Source organism: Thamnophis sirtalis, unplaced genomic scaffold, assembly GCF_051295495.1.
Source record: "Thamnophis sirtalis isolate CommonGarterSnake01/CBP01778 unplaced genomic scaffold, rThaSir2_p1.2 scaffold_13, whole genome shotgun sequence".
Classification (NCBI taxonomy): Eukaryota; Metazoa; Chordata; class Lepidosauria; order Squamata; family Natricidae; genus Thamnophis; species Thamnophis sirtalis.
Window position 1 is genome coordinate 40,277,855 of NW_028261393.1, and position 25,350 is coordinate 40,303,204.

The 25,350-nt window shown below is 42.9% G+C and overlaps 1 protein-coding gene across 1 annotated transcript in view; it reads right to left on the minus strand.

Annotated features, from left to right (window-relative positions):
* Positions 1 to 16,278: 16,278 nt before the first annotated feature.
* COL4A5 (collagen type IV alpha 5 chain) overlaps positions 16,279 to 25,350 on the minus strand; it is a 153,734-nt gene continuing 144,662 nt past the window's right edge. The window contains exons 47-51 of the mRNA XM_087727340.1: positions 24,940 to 25,152; positions 23,181 to 23,358; positions 20,675 to 20,789; positions 18,774 to 18,946; positions 16,279 to 17,790 (exon numbers count right to left, since the gene is read on the minus strand). Of these exons, the coding sequence (XP_087583466.1) occupies positions 17,709 to 17,790; positions 18,774 to 18,946; positions 20,675 to 20,789; positions 23,181 to 23,358; positions 24,940 to 25,152 (761 nt within the window). The 3' untranslated portion in view covers positions 16,279 to 17,708. The remainder of the gene's footprint in view (positions 17,791 to 18,773; positions 18,947 to 20,674; positions 20,790 to 23,180; positions 23,359 to 24,939; positions 25,153 to 25,350) is intronic.

Consider the following 25,350-nt stretch of genomic DNA (forward strand, 5'->3'; position numbering starts at 1 on the left):
AGAAGAACTATAAATAATCATTGGGTGCAAGTCAAGATATGCTTCATCCCTAATTCATCCACTGATGAGCTATATTGTCCTCTCTTTTTTTTAAAAAGGTTTTTATTCATAAACATTTTTGAGAAACAGTGCGTTGACAGAGTATGTCCTTTGAAAGTAGAAGAAAAAAAGAAAACCCCAAAAAGAAATTGATAGTAAACATGAACATACTTAAAAATAATAATATGAAAGAAGGACGAGGGAAGACATGATAGCAGTATTCCAGTATTGGAGGGGCTGCCACAAAGAGGAGGTGATCAACTCATTTCCCAAAGCACCAGACAAGAAACAATGGATGGAAACTAATCAAGGAGATAAGCAATCTGGAGTTAAGGCGAAACTTCCTAACAGTGAGCAGTATTAAACAGAGGAACAACTTGCCTTCAGATGTTGTGGTGGCTCCATCACTGAATGTTTTAAAGGAGAGATTGGACAGTCACTTGTCTGAAATCGTTTAGTGTCTCCTGCTTGAGCAGGGCGCTGGACTAGAAGACCTCCAAAGTCCCTTCCAGCTCTATTCTGATTCTGGTTCTGACTTCAACTCTCAGAATACCTGAGGTATTCTGGGAATTGAAGTCCAATGGCCAAGGTTGGAGACCAGTGGTAGATTCCTACTGATTGGGACTGGTTCGGCCGAACTGGTAGTAGTTTGGCATTGTGGGTCGCTGGAACTGACAGCGACTCAGGCCTGCCACGCCCCCGAACTGGCTGTAGGTGCTGCCATCTTGGTTTTTGCTTCTGCACATGAGCAGAGCATTTTTATTGCATTGTGCATGCGTGCGCAAAGCACATCAAGCATGGGGGCCTCACAGACATGAGTGAACCGGCAGTAATGACTGCTGGAACCCACCCCTGTTGGAGACCCCTAGCTTAAAGAAAGCAACTTTCTTGCAGACTTAGTTGTGAAGATAAGAATCTGCAGAGTTCTCAGTACAGTCTGCAGAGTTTGCTCCTGCCAGAACAGGAGAGCAAATGCCTTAAATATGCCTGTGAAAACGACTACAATTCATTGAACAGACACAAAAGGCTATGCCTGAGGGCCAAGTTATAAGTGCAATGTCTCCTTTCCAAGTAAGTCTAGTGGAACAACTCCTTGTTTATAAGCTGTTGTACGTCACTCTTTGGATCCTACTTTAAATCAGTGTCCAGTTCCATTTAAGCATCTTAACTTTGCAAGATTTATTAAGTATAGAAAGTGGAAAGAGGGGGACATAACTAAGGCAGAATATCAGCAAATAGCCCAAGCCTGTAAAGATGAAGTAAGGAAAGCTACGGCTCACAATGAAGACAGACTTGCCACAAAAGTAAAAATAATAAAAAAAGCTTTTTCCAATACGTTAAAAACAAGAAAAAGATTAAGGAAACAATTGATCCATTGCTGGGAGAAAGTGGCAAGAAGGTGATAAGCAACAGGGAGAAAGCAGAGCTATTTAACTCATTTTTTGCATCTGTCTTTACATAAAGGGATAAAACAGTCCAACCTATCAAAAACAGCACCACAAAAATGAGATTAGGAACACAAATTGAAATAGGGAAGAAAATGGTAAGTGAGCACCTGTTTACCCTAGACGAGTTCAAATCACCAGGACCGGATAGATTACACCCCAGGGTTCTGAAGGAACTGGCAGATGAGATCTCAGAACCACTGACCTATATCTTTCAGAGATCCTGGAGCACCGGGGAACTGCCAGAAGACTGGAAAAGAGCTGATGTGGTTCCCATCTTCAAAAAAGGAAAAAATAAAATAGATCCAGGAAACTGTAGACCTATTAGCCTGACCTCAATACCAGGAAAGATTCTGGAACAGATAATCAAGCAACGAATTAGCGAACACCTAGAAGTAAACAAAGTAATAGCCATTTTGTCACTTTGTCAAAGAATGCAATAAGATTAGTCTGACACGATCTGTTTTTGACAAACAGATCATGCCAGACTAAACTTATTGCATTCTTTGACAAAGTGACAAAATTAGTGGACCAGAGGAATGCCATCGATATAGTTTACTTGGACTTCTTCATCAATGATTTGGATGAGGGAATAAATGGGGAACTCATCAAATTTGCAGATGACACCAAGCTGGCAGGAATAGCCAACACTCCAGAAGACAGGCTTAAGATACAGAAGGATCTTGACAAACTTGAACATTGGGCACTATCTAATAAAATGAAATTCAATGGTGAAAAGAGTAAGGTTCTACATTTAGGCAAGAAAAACGAAATGCACAGGTACAGTATAGGTCAGTGATGGGCAACCTTTTTGGCGTGGTGTGTCAAAAATCGGCAAAAAATCGAGCATAACTCACGTTGTGTGTCACTTCGACAAAAACATAATTTTGTGCAATTTATAGTTTAAACTACAAAAATGTATAATTGCAATATATAATTGTATTTAATAAACCAAAATCATATTATTTAACATACCTGCTTAGTAACTTCTTTGTTCATCAGTCAATTTCATATGTTGCCCTTGATATTATTGAACTTGTTTGGGGTGCCGTGAACCAGGGCTGTGGAGTCGGCTGCTTCCAGCTCCACGTCCTCATCAACATGCCGCTCCAGCCCGCCCCTGCTATGAATATTCCTAGTAACGCGAGGACGAAGAATATGAATGTTCATAGCGGGGGCGGGCCGGAGCAGCATGTTGATGAGGACGTGGAGCTGGAAGCAGCAGACTCCGCAGCCCTGCCGTGAACTGAGATAAGTGAGGGGGAGGGCGAATTCTTTAACTAACCAGGAGTAGACTCTCTGTGCCGGCCTGACTGGAGAGAGGCGCGCACTGTTCCCGTGCTCCTCTCCTGTGGGTCCTCCCTCGCCGCGCTGATGACGTGTGTGCGCACGGCACGCATGCCTTACCAGCAGCCCCTGCGCTCAGAAAGGGGCGGTGGCGATATAGTAAGTGAGTGTGGGCGGGGGAGATCACACGTCCCGCCCCCCCCCCGTTCCTCCAGCACAGATTCTTTCATCCTCGGCGGCCGTGCAGGAGCCGAGGATGAATCGCATGAAATCCTGTGCGTGTCACCCCAAATGGCTACGCGTGTCAGCACTGACACGCGTGTCATAGGTTCGCCATCACTGGTATAGGTAGTACCTTGCTCATTAGTAGTAACTGTGAGACGGATCTTGGAGTCCTAGTGGACAACCATTTAAATATGAGCCAGCCATGTGCAGCAGCTGCCAAAAAAGCCAACACAGTTCGAGGCTACATAAACAGAGGGATAGAATCAAGATCACGTGAAGTGTTAATACCACTTTATAATGCCTTGGTAAGGCCACACTTGGAATACTGCATTCAGTTTTGGTTGCCACGATGTAAAAAAGATGTGGAGACTCTAGAAAGAGTGCAGAGAAGAACAACAAAGATGATTAGGGGATTGGAGACTAAAACATATGAAGAACGGTTGCAGGAACTGGGTATGAAAAGTTTAAGGAAAAGAAGGACTAGGGGAGACATGATAGCAGTGTTCCAATATCTCAGGGGTTGCCACAAAGAAGAGGGAGTCAAACTATTCTCCAAGGAACCTGAGGGTAGAACAAGAAGCAATGGATGGAAATTAATCAAGGAGAGAAGCAACTTAGAACTGAGGAGAAATTTTCTGACAGTGAGAACAATTAATCAGTGGAACAGTTTGCCTCCAGAAGTTGTGAATGCCCCAACACTGGAAGTATTTAAGAAGATGTTGGATTAATAAAGGAGAATATTTGCAGTTCAGGGTTGACATGAGGGCTCCTTGGGGCTCTCTGAGGTGGTTTGTTTTCTTGCAGATGTTTCATTACCCAAACTAGGTAACATTAGTAAGGAGTGCTGATTGCTGTTCATATTCTAGTGCAGTGGTTACCAACTCGTGGTCTCTGGACCACTGGTGGTCTGTGAGAAAATTTTGGTGGTCCGCAGAAAAAAATATTTGCATTTTTTATATTGCAGTAAATCCGGGGTCCTTAAACTACGGCCCCTGGGCTGGATACGTGCAATGACTGTTTGTGTTTCTGCAGAGAGTCTCCCCCTTCGGGGTCTTTTTGTGCAGGTCGGAGGGGGGCAGAAATTCCGACTTGGGGTCTGCTTCAGCCTCCTGGTGTGGGGCTTTGGGCGAAGGCTGGAGGGAAGCACCACTGGTGGTGAAGAGCCAGAGTCGTTCCAGTGGGACTGCATCATGGCCTGGAACTGGCTGACCATCTCAGCCCACTGAGCCTCCAGATGCCAGTACCTGGCCTTGCACTCCCGCAGGTCTTCCCTCTGCTTGGAAAGCCTATGCTGGTAGTCCTCAGTGAGGTGCTTCTGCTGAGCCTCCTCCTCAGTCAGATCCAATTTGAACTGAGCTGTTTTGCCAACTCTTTTTCATGGTGGCTGCTTAGTTCCAGCAACTGCTTCCTGTTAGGGCCCTAAGGAGCCTGGCCAGGCAGGTGAGGAGTGGCTGGTAGGGGAGGGGCGAGTAGAGGCTGGCAAGGCGCCCCTCGACTTGAGTGACATAGAGTTGGCCACGTCTACCCAGTCACATGACCACCTAGCCACACCTACCCAACCAGTCATTAGGCAAATCATATTAGTGGTCCACAGAGTTTAAAATTATGAATTTAGTGGTCTCTGAGGTCCGAAAGGTTGGGACCCCTTGAATTAGAGAGATTATCATCCAGCGCCAAAAAAGGAGCAAAAAACCCCAATCACCTTTCCACCAGCACCTAGATCCACATAGATTAACTCCAAGGTTAACACCTAGCCAACAATCGAGTAAACAATACCCAAATCAAGAACCAACAGCAAACAGCCCAGCCAAAGAATCTCCAAGACTCCCCTCCCACACACACACAGAGACAGGCAAGCCACCAGAATATAAACTGGCAGCAAACAGCACTCCTTACCAGGGCCTTCTCTGTGGCTGCCCCGGCCCTTTGGAACGAACTCCCCGTGGAGATTCGAACCCTCACCACCCTCCAGGCCTTCCGCAAAGCCCTTAAAACCTGGCTGTTCTGACAGGCCTGGGGCTAATGAGCTTTTGGTATGGTATGGTTGTTGTGTGTTTTAAATTGTGGTATTGTTTTGTTCGTGTTCTTTTTTTTCCTTATTTGTACCCCCCCCCCCTTGACTTGGATTGTGAGCCGCCCTGAGTCCCCTTCGGGGAAAAGGGCGGCATAGAAATATAATAAATTCAATTCACTGATGATGTTACCTAGTTTTGGTAATGAAACATCTGCAAGAAAACAAGCAAGCTCAGAGAGCACCAAGGAGATCTCATATTATTGGTACTGCTTGTGTTAATTTATATATTCACACACATCAGTGGTGGGTTGCAGGTGATATGGGTGTACCGGAGCCTACCCAGAGCACCAGATACCGTTCTAGTACGGTGCTCTGGAGGGCCCACCCGTCCGCCCCAGCTCCTTACCGGTCTTTTTAAGTCTTTGGCGCTTTTGCGCATGACACGTACAGCGCTTGTGTGACGCTCCGCTGAGCAGCCGGAGGCTTGCGGAGATGCTAAGACACATGCACGCATGCTGTGTGCGACGATGTGGACACCGCCAGGCCCATTCCAGCCGTACTGGTTGGAACGGGATCCAGAACCCACCACAGACTCATATATATGCCTATAGGGCAATCTGAGTGTCATTTGTATTACATTTGTTCCCATGTCATAGCACACCTTTTTCCTTTGTAATGCAAAGAGAAAGAAATGATAAGTGGGACTGATTTAAAGCCACTAAATTCAGTTTTTAATATAATCAGATGCCAAGATTCTTGCAGGTCAAATGGATGGATCATAAAATCCTCTTGAACATCATGGTCCTAAAATATAAACATTTCACTTCTATTAAAAACATATCACATTATCTCCGTGTCAGTTATACCTTGATTGCTTCATCAATATTTTGATAGTCCCCCTCTTTTTTTTCTTTTAAAAAGGGTACACTATTCGGAATATAATTAAAACATAACTAGAATTCCATTACGGTATCCAGTATGTTAATATACAGGATCTTTCATTCCAGTATCTAATCTCTTTTATAAACAGATGCATGAGCCAAATTAATTAAGTCATAACTGTATTTTGTAAAAGGAACAACCTGACCTTGCTGTAAATTATTACACAAGACAGAATTTTATTTTTTCCAGTTTAAAACATGATTTTCATTTTGGAGAGAGAAGTGGGAGAGGGAAAGCTTAAAATGGACCAAGAATGCTAATTATTAAACATTATATAGTGTCTTTCAAGCGCACCTACTGCACTTGCTTGCAGAAGAATTTACAACCACAACGGCGTTAAGCAAGGTGCCTGTTAAGTGAATTTTGCCCCATTCTACAACCTTTTTTGCCACGGTTGTTAAGCGAATCACTGCAGTTGTTAGGTGAATCATGTGGTCGTTAAGTGAACCTGGCTTCCCTTATTGACTTTGCTTGTTGGAAGCCAGATGGGAAGGTCACAAAGGGTGATCAATGACTTCAGGATAGTACATGCCAGTTGCCAAGTGCCCAAATTTTGATTACATGACCACAGGGATATTGCAGCGATCGTAAGTCACTTTTTTTTAGTGCCATTGCAGTGCTCAAATGGTCACTAAACGATAGTTGTAAGTCAAGTGTTGTTGGACATATAGTGTCCAAGGCTACTTGTCAAAGACCATCAAATAAATCTCTACTAGAAGTAAGAGTCAAATATGAGCCAGCTGTGTGCTACAGCTGCCAAAAAAGCCAATGCATTCCTAGGCTGCATTACCAGAGGGATAAAACCAAGATCACACAAAGTGCTGCCTTACGTTGCCTTGGTAAAACCACATTTGGAATATTTTATCCAGTTTTGGTTGCCATGAAATAAAAAAAAAGACGTTGAGACTCTATAAAGAATATAGAAAAGAGCAAAAAGATGCTATGGGGACTGGAGGCTAGAACATATGAAGAACGGTTGCTGGAATTGGCTATGTCTAGTTTAATGACACAGTGACGCAGTGGATATGGTGGCTCAGTGGTTAGATGTTGAGCTTGTCGATCAGAAAGTTGGCAGTTCAGCGGTTCGAATCCCTAGCTCTGTGTAACGGAGTGAGCTCCTGTTACTTATCCCAGCTACTGCCAACCTAGCAGTTTGAAAGCACGTAAAAAATGCAAGTAGAATAATAGAGACCACCTTTGGTGGGAAGGGAACAGCGTTCCATGTGCCTTTGGCGTGTAGTCAAGCTGGCCACATGACCACAGAGACGTCTTTGGACAGTGCTGGCTCTTTGGCTTTCAAACGGAGATGAGCACCGCCCCCTAGAGCTGACTAGCACGCATGTGCAGGGGAACCTTTCCCTTTAGTTTAATGATAAGACGGACTAAGGGTGACATGATAACATTTTTCTAATATCTAAGAGGTTGCCATAAAGAAGAGGGAGTCAACCTATTCTCCAAAGCACCTGAAGACAGGACAAGAAGCAATGGGTGGAAACTAATCAAGGAGAGAAGCAACTTTAAGGAGAAATGTCCTGACAATTAGCACAATTAATCTGTGGAATGATTTACCTCCAGAAGTTGTGGGTGCTCCAACACTGGAAGTTTTTAACAAGAGATTGGCCCAACCATTTGTCTGAAATGGTGTAGGGTTTCCTGCCTGAGCAAGGGGTTGGACTAGAAGACTTCCAAAATCCCTTCCAACTCGGGTTATTCTGCTAAATGGAAGGTGATGAACTCCCCCCATTTTGCAATAACAGAATGAAATGAAAGAAGCCCTCCTTAAAATACTTGATGTTTTTTCCTTTTTTTAAAAAAAAAACTGTTTTGATTTGGTGTACACATTTGTACACGTTTTGTTTGTGATTTTTTAAAATGTCGGAATTCCACAGCCTGAACTTTTGCAGTGCAATAATGGGTCGGGGAGGGAAGAGAGAGATCTTCCACCCAACAGCAGGAAAAAAATATCCTGAATTTTAGAACCCATTTTTTTTCCAAGGAGGAGCTCCTCTCAAAAGCAAGATCCCTTATAGCTCATGTGGTTTGGTGACTCATGCAAGGAGAATGCCTACTAGGAAATTCCATACACTTTAAATAACAAAGTGGATCTGTGCATGCAAGCATCAGTGTGCGATGCAGCACTAGGAAGGGGAGTGGGGGGGATGTGAGAGGAGAGAGAGAATCACCCTTTAAATCTGAACCTGGTTCTACCTTGGGTATTTCATACTAGTAGCTCAGCTCACCCAGAAGTGGGGCAAGGTGAAAAAGTTGGAGATTTGGCCATGTGTTCAAAGTGGGGATTTCTCTACCATCCCCCTGCCATCTCCAAGCCCACTTAAGAAATGGGAGTGTCCTCCCCCCCTTCAGATCTGGAAAGGTAAAAACAGTTTTTGTTTTTGGGGGAGAAATCTTTGATTTTTAAAGAATCTTCCCCTCCCCTTTTGTAAAAGAATGAGAGAGTTACTCCAGTGGTGAAATTCTATTTTTTTTTTACTACCAGTTCTGTGGGTGTGGCTTGGTGGGCATGGCAGGGAAAGGATATTGCAAAATCTTCATTCCCTCCCAATCAACTGGGATTTGGGAGGCAGAGAATAGATGGAGGCGGGGCCAGCCAGAGGTGGTATTTGCTGGTTCTCCAAGCTACTCAAAATTTCCACTACCAGTTCTCCAGAACTTGTCCAGAACCTGCAAGTGGTCATGTGACTGGGTGGGCATGGCCTTGCCAGCCTCTATTCGCCCCTCCCCTCCCAGCCACTCCTTGCCTCCCCGCCCGGGTTCCTTAGGGCCCCAATAGGAAGCAGTTTTTGGAGCTAAACACCAACCATGAGAAAATGTTGGCAAAACACTTCAGTTCAAATTGGATCTGACCGAGAAGGAGGCACAGCAGAAGCACCTCACTGAGGACTACGAACATAGGCTTTCCAAGCAAAGGGAAGACCTGCGGGAGTGTAAGGCCAGGTACCGGCGCCTGGAGGCTCAGCGGGCTGAGATGGTCAGCCAGTTCCAGGCCATGATGCAGTCCCACTGGAACGAGGCCCTCCGGCTCTTTGCCACTGGTGGCGCTTTCCAAATTTCTTTCAGAATTTCTGCCCCACTCCGACCCGCACAAAAAGGCCCTGAAGGGGGAGACTCTCTGCAGCAACACAAATGTTCATTGCACACATCCAGCCCACAGGCCGTAGTTTGAGGACCCCTGATTTACTGCAATATAAAAAATACAAATAATTTTTCTGCGGACCACCAGTTGGTGACCATTGTTCTAGTCTAACTTCCTGCTCAATCAGGAGACCATATATGCAATGGCTGTCCAGTTTCCCCTCAAAAGCCCTCAGTAATGGAGCAACCCACAACTTCGGGTGGCAAACCATTTCATCCCTTTCCTGGGTTTGCATAATTCATCGAGCCATCAACCAATGAAAGGTGGATCCCATACTGAGCCATCCAAAAACCAAACAACCCCCCAACTGACCAAGTTTAATACTAACCGAGCTAAGTACATTTTGTAAAGGCAGCCAGCTGGGTCCCCTATGGCTTAATATTGTGCCATTTTGTTTATTTTCTGAAATTTGGTTGGTTATTTTGTTACGAGAAAGAAACATTGAGGTGAATGCTAGGAAAACAGTTTCTAACACTAAGAGTGTTATAGGACTGGATAGTACAACCAACAAAGAAAAGGAATGAGAGCTTCTCCCCTCCCCAATTTTAAGGCCCCCAGAGTCATTGATAGAGATGGGCAGCTCTAGAAATGGATGGATGGATGGATGGATGGATGGAAGGATGGAAGGAGTGTTCAAACCCAGGCTAACAGTTATGGGTTCCACCACAAAACCATGTTCGACTAAAGCGTGCTCGACAAAACCCCGTCGCTGACATCATCAACAGGGCGACAACAGCGCGGAGACAGAAGCACGCTGTAAACGCTAAACCTAAAATTAACCCCTAAACCTAAACCTAACCCTCCTAAACCTAATCCTAACCCTAACCCTAACCCTTAACCTAACCCTAACCCTAAACCTAACCCTAACCCTAACCCTAAACCTAACCCTAAACCTAACCCTTACCTTAAGTTGAATCGGCTTGCTTTCAAAGCGCTATTTAAAGTGCCTTTCTTTCTCCGTGCTCGCTGTTCTCGCCCTGTTGATGACGTCAGTGACGCAGTTTAATCGGGCGCGGCTTAGTCGAGCGCGGTTTTGTCGTGCAGTTATGAGCCTAGGTGGCTTTAAGAAGGATTCATGGTTGAACTAAGAGGTCAGATTTATTTTATTTATTTAGTTTGTTGAACATGCGCAAGATAACAGGTATAAGTTTAAAGATGGACATGAGCAAGGAAATGAGTACAAATAAATGGGGGCAGTAGGACAGGGGTGTTAGGCACCCTGGTGGGCTTATGCACGCCCCCTCTTAGGAATGGGATGAGATTTATGACCTCTATGGTTCCCCTCCAGTTCTAGGGTTCCATGAATGCCAACAGTTCCTAGGTGAAAAGGAAGCAAATAATATCTGTTATAAATAAAACCAAATATTAATACCAACAGTTACTTTTGGAATTCCACTTCACCAAGTTTAAGTCTGATGGGTAGAAATGACAACAACAACAACAATAATAGGATTAGTGTCGCTTTAAGAGATCCAACCAATTTTGAAGCTGCTCCTTTTTGGTGGGGGGGAAAGGAAATCTAAATCCATTCAATGGCTCAGCAATCCTGCCATTCCCTGAAGTCAAAACAAACGATGAAGCAACAGAAACTAAAGTCGGTAACCACCATTGTCTTTGCATTCTACGATAGGGCTGGGCAGATTTCCAGATCCCGAGAGAGAATGTGATTATTACAGAACTTGCAATCTGTGTTAGAACCTTCTACACAAGAGATGCACTAGGGCAGTGATGGCAAATCTTTTTTCCCTTGGGTGCCAAAAGCCCTTGTGTGCATGTGCGTGCCCACATCTGTAATTAAATGCCCCCTGCATTGTGCCCAACTGTGCATGCACATGTGATCCCCCCACTGCCCTCCGGGCATCTGCGCATAGCTTTCTTGGAGCCTAGGGAGGGTGAAAATGGCCTCCCCCACCCCCGCAGGCCCTCAGGAGGCAGGAAACAGCACGTTTCCTTACTTCTGGTGGGCCCGGTTTTCACCCTCCCCCAGGCTCCAGGGGCTTTCTTGCCCTCTGGGGAAGGCAAAAACGCCCCCCCCCCGGAGGCCTTCTGGAGGCCAGAAAAGGCCCATCTCCCAACTTCCTGTTGGCCTGTTGGGGCCATTTTTTTGCCTTCCTGAGCCTCCGGAGGCTTTCCTGAAGCATGGGGAGGGCGAAAAATAAGCTGGCCGGTGTACACATGCGCATCGGAACTGACAGCTAGCTTGCCACCAAATATGGCTCCGCATGCCAGCTGTGGCACATGTGCCATAGGTTTGTCATCACAGCACTAGGGTTTAAAGGGTGACTGCAGGCAGCTCGCTGGTAAGCATTGGGGTGTTGCGTACATCTACACCTCCAGAAATCAATGCTTATTTTTTACATCTTCCTTCGTTTCAGCAGGATACTTCAGGAATCCCCAAGCAATCTTTAAACCAGTGATGGCGAACCTTTTAGGTACCGAGTGCCCAAAAGTGCACGTGCATGCCCAAACTGCAAGCCACATGTGTGTACGCCCCACACATGTGCGTACACCCTGCCCAAACTGCAAGATGTGGGCACATGCATGTGCGCTCCCCACGTATGTGCAGCAGAGACCTGAAACAGAGCTGGGGCAACGGCACACATGCCCACCAAGAGGGCTCTGCATGCCACCTCTGGCACATGAGCCACAAGTTCACCACCTCTGGTTTCAACCCTCTAGTGAAAAAAGAAACAGGTGGACATGATCACAGTCTTTCAATACTCGAAGTGCTGCCACAAGGAAGAGGAAGCCAACTGGTTTACCAAAGCTCCTGTAGGCAGGAGAAGAAAGAAGGGGTGGAAACTAACCAAGGCAACTAACCAACCTAGAACTGAGGAGAAAATTCCTGACAGGGAGAACAATTAATCCGTGCAACAAATTGCCTTCGGAATTTAAGGCTGCCCCCTCACTGAAGGCTTTTAGGAAGAGACTGAATAAGCCATTTGTCAGAAATAGTAGAGGTCTCCTGTGAGAGCAGGAGGTTGGACTAGACCTCCAAAGTCCCTTCCATCTCTGTGACTGTTACCGAAGTCACTTCCACTGATTGACAAAACCCCTCCGGCTCATTTTTTCCATCTTTGCTCCAACAAGGCAGAACTATGCTCGTGGACATGCTGCCATCTTGTGGAGAAATAAAGTCATCTTAGTTTGATACTTTGCTCCTTCTGGTCTGTTTCTTTTTCCTGATATTTTATTTTATTTTATTATTATTTTATTATTTTATTTTATTTTATTTTATTTTATTTTATTTTATTTTATTTTATTTTATTTTATTTTATTTTATTTTATTTTATTTTATTTTATTTTATTATTTTATTTTATTTTATTTTATTATTTTATTTTATTTTATTTTATTTTATTTTATTATTTTATTATTTTATTATTTTATTATTTTATTATTTTATTATTTTATTTTATTTTATTATTATTTTATTTTCTTTTATTTTATTAATTTATTTTATTTTATTAATTTATTTTATTAATTTATTTTATTTTATTTTATTAATTTATTTTATTAATTTATTTTATTAATTTATTTTATTAATTTATTTTATTAATTTATTTTATTTTATTATTTTATTTTATTATTTTATTATTTTATTATTTTATTATTTTATTTTATTATTTTATTATTTTATTATTTTATTATTTTATTATTTTATTATTTTATTTTATTTTATTTTATTATTTTATTTTATTTTATTTTATTATTTTATTTTATTATTTTATTTTATTTTATTTTATTTTATTATTTTATTTTATTATTTTACTTTATTTTATTTATATTATTATTTTACTATTATATTATATTATTATATTAATTATATTATATTAATTATATTATATTAATTATATTATATTAATTATATTATATTAATTATATTATATTAATTATATTATATTAATTATATTATATTAATTATATTATAATAATTATATTATTATATTATATTTATTATATTTTATTATTTTATTTTATTTTATTTGTTAATTATTTTATTTTATTCATTTGTACTCTGCCTTTATTATTTTTCAAACAACCCAAGGTGGCAAACATATCCAATACATCTTTCTCCTCCTATTTTCCCCACATTGAGAATTGTGTGAAATGATTTGGGCTAAGAGAGAGGGACTGGCCCAAGGTCACCCAGTTGGTTTTCATGGCTAAGGTGGGACCAGAACTCACCATCTCCTGATGATTGGCCCAAAATCACCCAACTGGCTTTCATGGCTAAAGCATGACTACAACTCATCATCTTCCGCATTCTAGCTGCCTTAACCACTAAACCAAATTGGCTTTTTGCAGTACTTTTGGTGTTTGCATAATTTTTATGGGTCTGAAATTCCATCTGTTCTTTCCAACTAGCCCTTTAGTCTTGTGTGTACAGAGGTAGTATTATAGCAGGTGACAGCAGTTAGCAAGCTTGCAATGGTAGGTGAGAATGGAGGTTCAGAAAAGACCCACCCTAATTTCTTGAGCTGTAAAGGGGAGAGAAGTACTTGCACTTTAGAAAGACTGATGTTAACCTTACAAAAGGGATGCGGTGGCTCAGTGGCTAAGATGCTGAGCTTGTTGATCAGAAAGGTCTGCAGTTCTATGGTTTGAATCCCTAGCACCACATAATGGAGTAAGTTTCTGCCAACCTATCCCAGCTTCTGCCACCCTAGCAGTTCTAAAGCATGTAAAAAATGCAAGTAGACAAATAGGAGCCATCTTTGGTGGGAAGATAACAACGTTCCGTGTGCCTTCGGTGTTGAGTCATGCCGGCCACATGACCATGGAGATCTTTGGATAGTGCTGGCTCTTTGGCTTTGAAATGGAGATGAGCACCGCCCCCTAGTGTCGGGAATGACTAGCACATAAGTGCAAGGAGAATCTTTACCTTTACCTTAACCTTACAAGATAAATCAGACAGCAAACAGGACCAGATGAGTTAATTCTACTTTATTGTAAAGCTAATTTAAAAAAAAATCAAGTTTGAAAGTACTCCCTCCACCCCTTCAAAACACAAGAACCTAGGGAGGGTCTCCTCTGAAGCTCCTCCCCCATCCACATTCCTGCGGTGGGCTAAGTTGCCTTTTTGTAGATGACCAGGTTGAACCGTAGGGAGAGGTCAAATGCATCATCAGCCTCTAGTCCCTTTGCACCCACGAGAGATCTAAGTCCAACCCACTTTGAATTCTTTTGGTCTTTATTTATCACCAATTTTCTTCAACCATTAGTAGCTCAGATTCTTGTAGAGAGCTCAAACTTGCAACAAACCTTTGTATTCATTTGACCTGCCTGGAATTCCTGTGATAGGAGTCAGGATAATTTCCCTGCTCCAGGTTCATTTCTTCAAATAAAACAAGCAATGTTTCTTACCATACTTCACAATTGCTTCCTTAACTCATATTGCTGGCTACAATCTGTCTAAAAAAAGGAAAGCTTATAGCCTCACCCAGTTTTATAAAGCACTAGACAGCCTGTACCCTGCTCTGCCCTTAACCAAACAGTGAAGCAATATGACTGCAGGTGGGCAAAAAATCAGTGGGAGCAAGAAGAAAGTTCTGATTTCCTGCTGGCTTCCCCATTGACACTTTATGGGAAGCTGGCAGGGATCATTGGAAATGATCACATTACCAGGGTTGATTGTGGCGGCATGGCAGCCCAGCAGGCTAAGCGCTTAAGTGCCACAATTTTGTCAAATTTCAATCCCATGAGTCATGGATTCCAGATTTGGATGCATTCTGTCAGTTAGACCATTTGAGGTACATTGATTCAAAAATGATTACCCTAAGATGCAGTGTCTCGCCCGACTGAAGGTGACAGTCAAACAGATATGAGAGTTTTAGTAGCATAGGTAGTCCTCAACTTATGACCACAATTGAGCCCTAAATTTAGCGTCAGACCTGCAAGCCATCTTTTCTTGTTGGACTGCCACACTTTTTATCGTGGGGAAACTGGGAGGGGGGATTATATGGAGTTGGGCGATGTGTAGCCATAACAACATTCTTCTCTGAAAGTCAAGGTTGACTTTGTCTCTGCACCTGGCCAGATCTGGATGGGAGGAATCTGTCTTCATGGCAGTGGAAGATTGGACCATGTGATGAACTTGTGGGTATTGGGGCAGGATCCTGAACTTTCAACTGGGTGGGGAAAACCGGGAAGCTTTCAGATTTGGGTTTTCCCAGATGTGCCAACATGGCTCTCTTAATAAATCAGAACTTTGAGGAATATCTTGCCTTGGTTTCTTATTTTATTTTGGATGCTATTTGGAACCCTGACATTTAGATTGCTAAGTGAAATCTTTTGTCAAGTGAGTTTTGCCTCCTTTTATGACTTTTCTTGCCACTGTTGTTAGGTTGTTTTTGCAACTGTTAAGTTAGTAACTGTTAAGTTAGTAACATGGTTGTTTCATGAATTTGGCTTTCCCATTGACTTCGCTTGTCTGAAGGACACAAAATCAGATCATGTGACTCCAAGACACTGCCACCATTATAAATACGAAGCATCTGAAATTTGCTCATGTGACCATGTCAGTCTTTTTTTCAGCGCCCGTGCAACTTTGAAGGGTCACTAAGTGAACGGTTATAAGTTGAGGACTACGTCAACTTATAGGTGATGTTGATGAATCTCTCTCCCCTAAAATGTTACACACAAAACCCTCCAGTCTCTATAAAGTAAAGGAAAACAAAATGCTGGCTTTACTTAACCAAGATTGGAGAAACCTGGTTTGATTCCTGTTTGGTACCAATCTGTGGTGGGATATGACCGATACACCCTGGTACCAGTGTACCAGTGCCTGCTGGGAGCACCAGGTGCAATTCTGGTACCTGCCCTCCTTACCTGTATTTGAGCCGATTGGGGCTTTCGTGAATTGCACTGAGTTTACAGCGCCTGCGGGATGCTCCGCCGAGCAGTTGGAGATTCACAGGTGGTAAGCATGCATGCACATGCTGCATATGTCCATGTGGTAGACGCCCAGCCCCATTACGCCATACTCGTTGCAGCGGGATACAAAACCCACCACTGATACCAATGTACAAGCATGTATAAAATGTTCTTCGTAGTTGCCATGCAAGGTGTTCCTAACTAGTTTGACTCGGGGGCGGTTTCACTGGAAGGAACCACAATACACATGCCAAAAATGTGCCTAACAACTGACAGGCAGCAATCTATGAACAAAAAATAGTCTTCACTAGTTTTTCACTTTATTTCAGTCAAAAGGATTTTCAAAGTGTACAGTTATTTGGATAAAATACTAGACGTTATGTCTGGGGAAAAGTGGATTTGGATGTGCATTGTGTGTACATGAATAATAGTTATAAACTTTTGTGCTATCTGTATGCTTTGAAGGTATGGTCAGCTGAAACAACATAAATTAATGTCATTCCAATGAATGACTTTTTAGTTGTTGTTTCTTCACAAAAGACTATAAAACCGTCTTCCTGCATAAGATGCCCTTTGATCATTCGGATCTTAACTCCTACAATTCTTAATCAGCATGGCAGTTAGGGGTGTTTCCTAGCTAGAGATTACAGGATCTAAAAGAAAAGGGATCAGTTTGGCAAGGAGGCTGATCTAATATTTCACAGAATATGAGAATAAAAACCCTTTAAAATGATCTGTTTCTGCTTTTTGTTGCTCTTATGGACAAATAAAATTATCAAGAGAGTGGCATACAATATAGACATTAATTAACAGCTCTGTTTTTCTTTTAAAAGGCTACAACATTATTATACACTTTTTTTCAAATAAAATGTGAGCCAAACCCAGGGAAGAAAATAAAACTTTTAAAAATTCAGTAGTAGATCGCTGGGACCGAGTGTGAGTGAGCGACCGAGAGTGGGGGAAAAGAAAACAGATCTGTAGAAACTGTTTCCTGACTTAGAACAGTGTCTCTTTTCAGTTGACCTTTCTCAGCTTTTTTTTAATATATATATTTATTTATATATTTTTATATATATATTTATATATATATATAGGTTGGCTTGATTTCTTCTGGTGAAGTCAGTGAGCTTAGGCTGGCTTGTGTCTAAATGATGGAGAAGTTGGAAAGTAAAAAAAAATGTGTTTACACAATATACACATTTCATTACTTACAAAGGAAAAAAATAATAAGTTTAAACATTTCATATCAAAATCTGGGAATACAGTAGGATCAATAGCACCACAATGTGGGGTTTCTTGGCACAGCACGGTCTCCTCCTGCAGGAATTGTTTTTATTTTTTTTGGGGGGGGGTTGGCATCTTTATTTTTTGGGGGTCAATTTGGCAAAGAGCATATTTTCAGTCGTTTCAGGTTGACTTCTTCCAAATCTTCCCAATCTTCCCATGCCTTGACTACCTTTTCCATTGTTCCTTCAACTGATTCCTTTAATTAATAAATTTGTGTAGTGGCCAAATTTCTAACCCGCCCCATTCCCCAAAATGCAACACATTGGTTTTGGGGTTCTCCTTCAGGGAGAGGCACTGAGATCTGCATCAACAGGAGTGTCTCTTTTTCAAACTTCTTCTTCTCCTTTTCCACAATAGCACCATTGTTATAGCTGAAGGACAGTGCATTAAAAGATTTCTCAGTTGCTGTGGTGTTTCTCTTTTAATAAAAAGTCTGATGCATTACGTCCTCTTCATGCAAACTTGGCATCGGCTGATACGGGCCCGAAGGTCGCCAGCCTTAAGAGTCTCCGACTGAGGTTTACTGGTCAACAGAAATGCAAAGAGGACACATCATGAGTTGGGTGGAAAATAAGGGTGGAAAACATCTAAGCGAAGGGATGTCCAACCTTGGCAAATTTTGGACTTGTAGACTTCACCTCCCAGCACCAAGGACCCCTCATTTTAACCCTGAGTAAAACAATATTTTCTTCTATTGGTATCCTAATGGATTTTGGGTTGGGATTTGGTTCTGCAAATTGTGAGCCATATTGGTGCAGTGGTTAGAGTGCAGTACTGCAGGCTACTTCTGCTGTCTGCCAGCTGCCTGCAATTTGGCAGTTCAATTCTCACCAGGCTCAAGGTTGACTCAGCCTTCCCATCCTTCTGAGGTGGGTAAACTGAGGACCCAGATTGTTGGGGACAATAGGCTGCTGACTCTGTAAACTGCTTAGAGAGGGCTGTAAAGCACTACGTAAGTCTAAGTGCTATTGCTCTTATATGAATCTAATCTACATGATGCCAATCTTCTGAGTGACCTGAAGCTACAGCTAAAGAAACCACAATCTAGAACAGTGATCACAAACTGGTCATCCATGGACCACTGGTGGTCTGCGAGAAAGTTTTGGTGGTCTGCAGAAAAATCTTTGCATTTTTGCGTTATTTATATTGCACTAAATCAGGGATCCTCAAACTATGACCCCAGGGCTGGATATGGCCCACTGAAGCAATTACTCCCCTCGCTGATGGGATGGGGTCCTTCAGGCACTTAGCTTGGCTGCCACTTTAGTAGCTCCAGCCCTTCCCTCCATCCCTCCCTGGGAGTCCAGGCACTTCAGTGTGCGGTGCGCGAAAGTTTGGCCAGGCTCCTTGAAAGAGTTTATCCCGTCATTAATTCATATTAGTGGTCCACAGGATTTTAAATTATGAATTTAGTGGTCCCTGAGGTCCGAAAGGTTGGTGACCCCTGATTTAGAATGTTGTGTGTATCCAATGTGTGCATTAAAAAAGGGAAAGAGGCAGACTTACTTAAACATTTCTGCTATTTCCACAGTTGCCAGCCAAAAACTGTATGAATTGGCATAATAGTTGCAGGTCCCTCGGCCGTGGCACTCAATGAAGGGAGCTGAGCGGAATTCCTCAAGACAAGAGCCAGGAGAAGCCAAGGCCTGTCCGGATCCTTCTGCCCCAGCACTGGTGTGCTAGAATAAACCAAATCAGTGTAGGTCAATCAACAATCAACTTAAGCCAGGGTTTCTCAAGCAACCTGAAGAGGTGTGGACTTCAACTCCCAGATTTCCCCAGTGAGCATGAAGTAAACCATCCAGAACATAGATAGATACCCTGTTTCCCTGAAAATAAGACCTCCCCAGATAATAAGCCCAATTGGGCTTTTGAGTGCATGCGCTAAAATAAGCCCTCCCCTGAAAATAAGACCTCCCCAAAATATTGCAACATATCAGCAGCCATGAGGTGACCTCACTCCCCTCCTCCTGCACCTCAAAAATAATAAGATCTCCTCAAAAATAAGGCCAACTCAAAAAAAAAAGATCCTGTCTTATTTTCGGGGAAACACGATAGGTGCCAATAATATCTGTTGCCAAGCACCTGAATTTTGTACACATGTCTATGGGGAGGCACAATAATAATTATTGTGTGAAAAATGTCATACGTCACTTTTTTCAGTGCTGTTGCAACTTTAAATGGTCATTAAATGAATGGCTGTAAGTAGAGGATACCTGTAACAACAGAATCTTAAAAGTCTGGTCATGTTTTCCCTTAAAAGTTCCTTTTAATGATCTCCCACCACTCTGGATTTTTTAAAATCTTGCACCGATGTGTTTCCACAGGCCTCCAATTCCTTTTTCTAAGGTCATTTCCAAAACTCCCCATATTTTTTAAGGACAAGAATTTCCTTCAGAGGTGGTATTCTACCAGCTTGCACAAGTTTGGGTGAACCGGTGGCGGTGGGAGGCTCCGCCCATCCATCCAGACATCATCATGGACCTTCTGCGCATGCCCAGGCAGGCGTACTCCCGAAACAGAACCAGTAGTGAAGATAATAGGATACTATTACTGGTTTCCTTTCTTCCTCATCCTTTTTTCCACTTCTCCTGGTTCTCTATGCCTGAAAGGGACTCCTAAAATGGATGGACTTACAGCAGAGGTGGTATTCAGCACGTTCTGACCAATTCTGGAGAATTGGTAGCGGAAATTTTGAGTAGTTCTGAGAACCGGTAAATACCACCTCTGACTGGCCCAGGCCCCATATATTCTCTGCCTCCCGAGTTCCAGTTGATCAGGAGGAAATGGGGATTTTGCAGTAACCTTTCCCTGGAGTCGGGAAAGAATGGAGATTTTGGAGTATCCTTCCACTAGAGGGAATGGAGATTTTACAGTATCCTTCCCCTGGAGTGTGGAAAGAATGGGGATTTTACAGTATCCTTCCCCTGGAGTGGGGAGGGAACGGAGATTTTAAACTATCCTTTCCCTGGAGTGGGGAGGGAATGGAGATTTTAAACTATCCTTCCCCTGGAGTGGGGAAAGAATAGAGATTTTACAGTATCCTTCCCCTGGAGTGGGGAGGGAATGGAGATTTTGCAGTATCCTTCCCCTGGAGTAGGGAGGGAATGGAGATTTTACAGTATCCTTCCCCTGGAGTGGGGAGGGAATGGAGATTTTAAACTATCCTTCCCCTGGAGTGGGGAAAGAATAGAGATTTTAGAGTATCCTTCCCCTGGAGTGGGGAGGGAATGGAGATTTTGCAGTATCCTTCCCCTGCCACGCCCACCAAGCCACACCTACCAAGCCACACCATGCCCACCAAGCCATGCTCACAGAACTCTTAGTAATTTTTTTTTAATCCCACCACTGACTTACAGGCACCTGAGTTGTTGTTGCACAAATGTTTAGTTGAAGGCACCACATACCATCATGAATGAATATCCGATCCAGAGTGAGTACCAGCCTTGTGGGCACGAGGGGATTTGAATGGTCTGGCTGTGGACTGCTATGACCATCGCAGGAGCTTCACAGACTGTGCAACTAAAAAAAAAAAAAACAGGAATAGGGTGAAAGGAAGGGAGAAGAAACTGTATTAAAAGACTGAAAACAATAACAGTGGAGTAATCGCTTGGCAGCTTACTTCATCCATCCGTCAACCAGAAGTTCCAGGAAAGTCTATCAGTAAGACACAGATTCAGAAATGTCCTACAGTTTGCCTTAACCCCTGTCTCCAATCAGGAAGGCTCCATTGAACCATGAATGTGAATAGCAGCTCATATATTATTCTTTAAGAAATTGGTTGATAACCCCTCTTTTAAATGTGCCTAAGCTAAGGTCAGGAAACGGCATTCTACTGGAGATAATTAAAAGATCGGATAGCCATTTGTCTGAAAAGGCATAGGGGCTCCTGCTTGAGCAGGGGGTTGGACTAGAAGACCTCCAAGGTCCCTTCCAACGCTGTTATTCTGATGTTGCTGGTCTGTAGCCTTCCCAGTATTGTAGTGATCAAGAATTGGAGAGCCATCATTTCAACCCCTGTTTCTAAGCTACATCTGGTAAATGTGAGGTACAATCTGGTAAATAACAAGTTAATTTGGGGTTAGGGAAAGACAAACACAATGTTTTGAGGTGTTGAGTTTAATATCCATTGCAGAAAGACCAACCTTTAGTCCTCCTAGGCTGCATTAACAGAGCGATAAAATCAAGATCTCACGAAGTGTTAATATTGATTTGATTGATTGATTGATTTAATGAATTTATAGGCCGCCCAATCCCGAAGGACTCCGGGCGACTTACAGAAAATAAATTTTAAAAAGTGAAGAGTTAAAAGAACGGAGGAAAACAGATTAAAAACCACATCATGCACCCAGTCTAATCGGGACTGGACCTCGGTCATGAGGTCAACAGCCCCAGGCCTGCCGGAATAGCCAGGTTTTGATAGCCTTTCGGAAGGCCATGAGAGTGGGTAGGGTCCGGATCTCTGGGGGTAGTTCATTCCATAGGGTCGGAGCGGCTACAGAGAAGGGCCTCCCCTGGGGAGCCGCCAGCCGACATTGTCTGGCTGATGGCACCTGGAGAAGGCCCACCCTGTGCGATCTTATCGGCCGTTGGGAGGTATGCGGCAGAAGACGGTCTCGCAGATACCGTTTTATAATGCCTTGGTAAGGCCACACTTGAATATTTCATCCAGTTTTGGTCACCTCAATATAAAAAAGATATTGAGACTCTAGAAATAGTGCAGAGAAGAGTAACAAAGATGATTATAATATAACAACAGAGTTGGAAGGGACCTTGAAGATCTTCTAGTCCAACTCCCTGCTTAGGCAGGAAACCCTATACCACTTCAGACAAATGGATATCCAACATCTTCTTAAAAATGTCCAGTGTTAGAGCATTCACAACTCCTGGAGGCAAGTTGCTCCACTGATTAATTGTTCTAACTGTCAGGAAATTTCTCCTCAGTTCTAAGTTGCTTCTCTCCTTGATTAGTTTCCACACATTGCTTCTTGTTCTACCCTCAGGTGCCTTGGAGAATAGCTTGACTCCCTCTTTGTGGCAGCCCCTGAGATATTGGAACACTGCTATCATGTCTCCCCTAGTCCTTCTTTTCATTAAACTAGACATACCCAGTTCCTGCAACCGTTCTTCATTTGTTTTATTTGGGAGGAGAAGGCTAAAATATATGATGATTGATTTCAAAAACTGGGTATATTTAGTGAAAAGAAAGACTAGGGTTGACTTGACAGCAGTCTTTCAATATCTATCTCTCATTCTGCAAAGTATCTGAAGGCAGGACAAGGTGCAATGGATGGAAACTAATCAAAGAGAAAACCAACCTAGAATTAAGTAGAAATTTCTTGACAGATCAATTAACCAGTGGTACAACTTGCCACAAGAAGTTGTGGGTTCACCATCCCTGGAGGTTTTCAAGAAGAGATTGGACTGCCATTTATCCGAGATTAGTATAAAGTCTCTTGCTTGAGCAGCAAGTTAGACAAGAAGACCTCCAAGGCTCCTTCCAACTCTGTTCTGTTAATTATTCTGTTAATTAATGTTATTTTGTCATTCTGTTACTCTGTTAGTTATTCTGTCACTCTGTCATTCTGTTAACTGCTCTTTTACTATTGAATCTTGAGTTCTATATGGAAATGTAGCCGCTTTTCATACTGAAACAAGATCTGCCTTCAACGTTTTAAAGAATTCACCCTACCTGGAATTGGAAACTTCTCCATTTGAAAGAAAAAAAAATGCTTTGTTTTATATATAAAGATGCATCCTACATAAAACATATCTCGTAGTTTTGTAGAACTACTGCTCCACCAGTTTCCCATGTTCAACATCAGCATCCCCATATAGAGGGACGAGAAAAACCTGTGTAGGACATGCCTAACTTTTTTTCTCCTCCTTGAAACCCAAGAATTTCTTGCTCACCGGCTAATAAAAGGTTGGATATTCCTTCCAGTTAGTGGCTCCATGCTCATTGGCATCGGCTCAGGAGTGGAAAGCCAATAAGAGTAGTCATTCCTAGATGCAAAGTTACACACGTTGTTGATGTTGCAAAACATGAAGGGCATGGTGCTGAAACGGCGGAGACAGCTGCCAGCAGTGCCTAGCAAACAAAAGATGCCATATGAATGAGATGTGAAACAGGTTTTCTCCTTCCTTCCTTCCTTCCTTCCTTCCTTCCTTCCTTCCTTCCTTCCTTCCTTCCTTCCTTCCTTCCTTCCTTCCTTCCTTCCTCAACCTCCCCTTGCACGTATGTGCTATTTGTTCCGGACTCTACGGGCCGGTGCTCATCTCTGTTTCAAAGCTGAAGAGCCAGCACTGTCCGAAGATGTCTCCATGGTCATGTGGCTGGTATGACTCAACAGCAAAGGTGCATGGAACGCTGTTACCTTCCCACCAAAGGTGGTTCCTATTTTTCTACTTGCATTTTTTATGTGCTTTCGAACTGCTACGTTGGCTGAGGGTGGGACAAGTAATGGGAGCTCTCTCTTAAGCAGTGCTAGGGATTCGAACCTCCGAACTGCCGACCTTTTTTTATTGACAAGCTCAGCATCTTAGACACTGAGCCACTGCATCCCTCCAGCTATCTTACCAGAGGGTAACTCTGGGCAGTTCCTGATATTATAAAGATAAATATAAATAAAATACTACAAAAATACAAAATACTGTACAATACACAGCCCTAGCTAAAAAATGGGGAGGGAGTAGGATGAGCATGGGTGAAGGCGGGATCTGTTATTGATCCATCAACCACCCTTAATGTGAAGCTCCTCCTTTGCTTTCTGTATCAGGAGACTAGCTCTTCTCAATCTGGCATGCCATAACTATGTTAAGACTACAGCTCCCAGAATTCCTAGCCAAGGAGTGGCAGTGGATGTACAGAATGCCAGGTTGGTCAATGTTACGACCAAGGTTCTTAACGCCATCCTCACATATTTCATGGTTCTACTTCTGGGAGAGATGCAGGTGCCATCTCAATGGATGATCAAGTGGGCTCGGATGAGGAAGACGAGAGGCTTTAGGTACAGCCCCCACCCAGATGGAAGGGGTTTATTTTGCAAGACTCTCATGGATGCAGTGAGAGAAGGAATCTCCTGTCAGGCCTCCAGTCATATTCCTTTTAGGATTTTTGGCCTGCCACACTCTTTCCTATTTTACTATGCTGTTTCATTAGTGGGAGGGGGAATAGTAAGGAGTATAATTTTGTTGTCAAAATAAAACATTCCTTTCTAGACGCTCAAGCTCATTCTTTGTCTCTGCACCTGACCGGAAGTGGATGAGTTGAGATGCTAGCATGGCAGTGGAAGATTGGACCATGTGATGGACTTGTGGGTGTGGGGAAAAGATCATGAACTTTCAACTGGGTGGAAAACCCAGGAAGCTTTCAGATTCGGGTATTCCACAGATTGTACCAACATGTCTCTCTTATTAAATTGGAACTTTGATGAAAGCTCTGCCTTGGACTCTGATTTAATTCTGGATGATATTTGGAACACTGACATCTCCTAAGCTTCAGTCAAGCCACTGCTTCCCCAAACTCCCTGTCCAAAGTGCTTTGGAAAAGGAAGCAAAAAGCACAAAAAAGACTGAAATATGAATTATGATAATATTATATAATAGAAGTGGCTTTCGATGCCATCTTCATTTAAAAAACAAACCAACCACAGCAAATACGGAACCTTACCCAGATCCTGCCCATGAGCTCTCTCATTTCCTTGCACATAGAGAAGGGAAAATCCATCATAGATCTGGCTGGTTCCTGGTGGGCAGAAGGGGGCATCGGTGGTTTGGCTGTGACGAGTGATCAGGAATCCATGGGCGACTGAACCTGGTCCTGGGAGTCCTGGAGGACCTTGCAATCCATCAGGGCCAGGAGGCCCCTGTGAACCACGCAGACCTGTGTGTGTGGAATGAACAAAGTCAATCACACCTCTCGACAGATGGACAGGTGCAAATCTGAAACCTCAGAACAGGGATCAGCAACCTGCAGTTCTGGAGCCGCATGTGGCTCTTTCATCCCTCTGCTGCAGCTCCCTGCTGCTGGCGGGCATGACAATTTTGAGAGGAGCTTCTGGTTGGATGGGTGGGGGAAGCA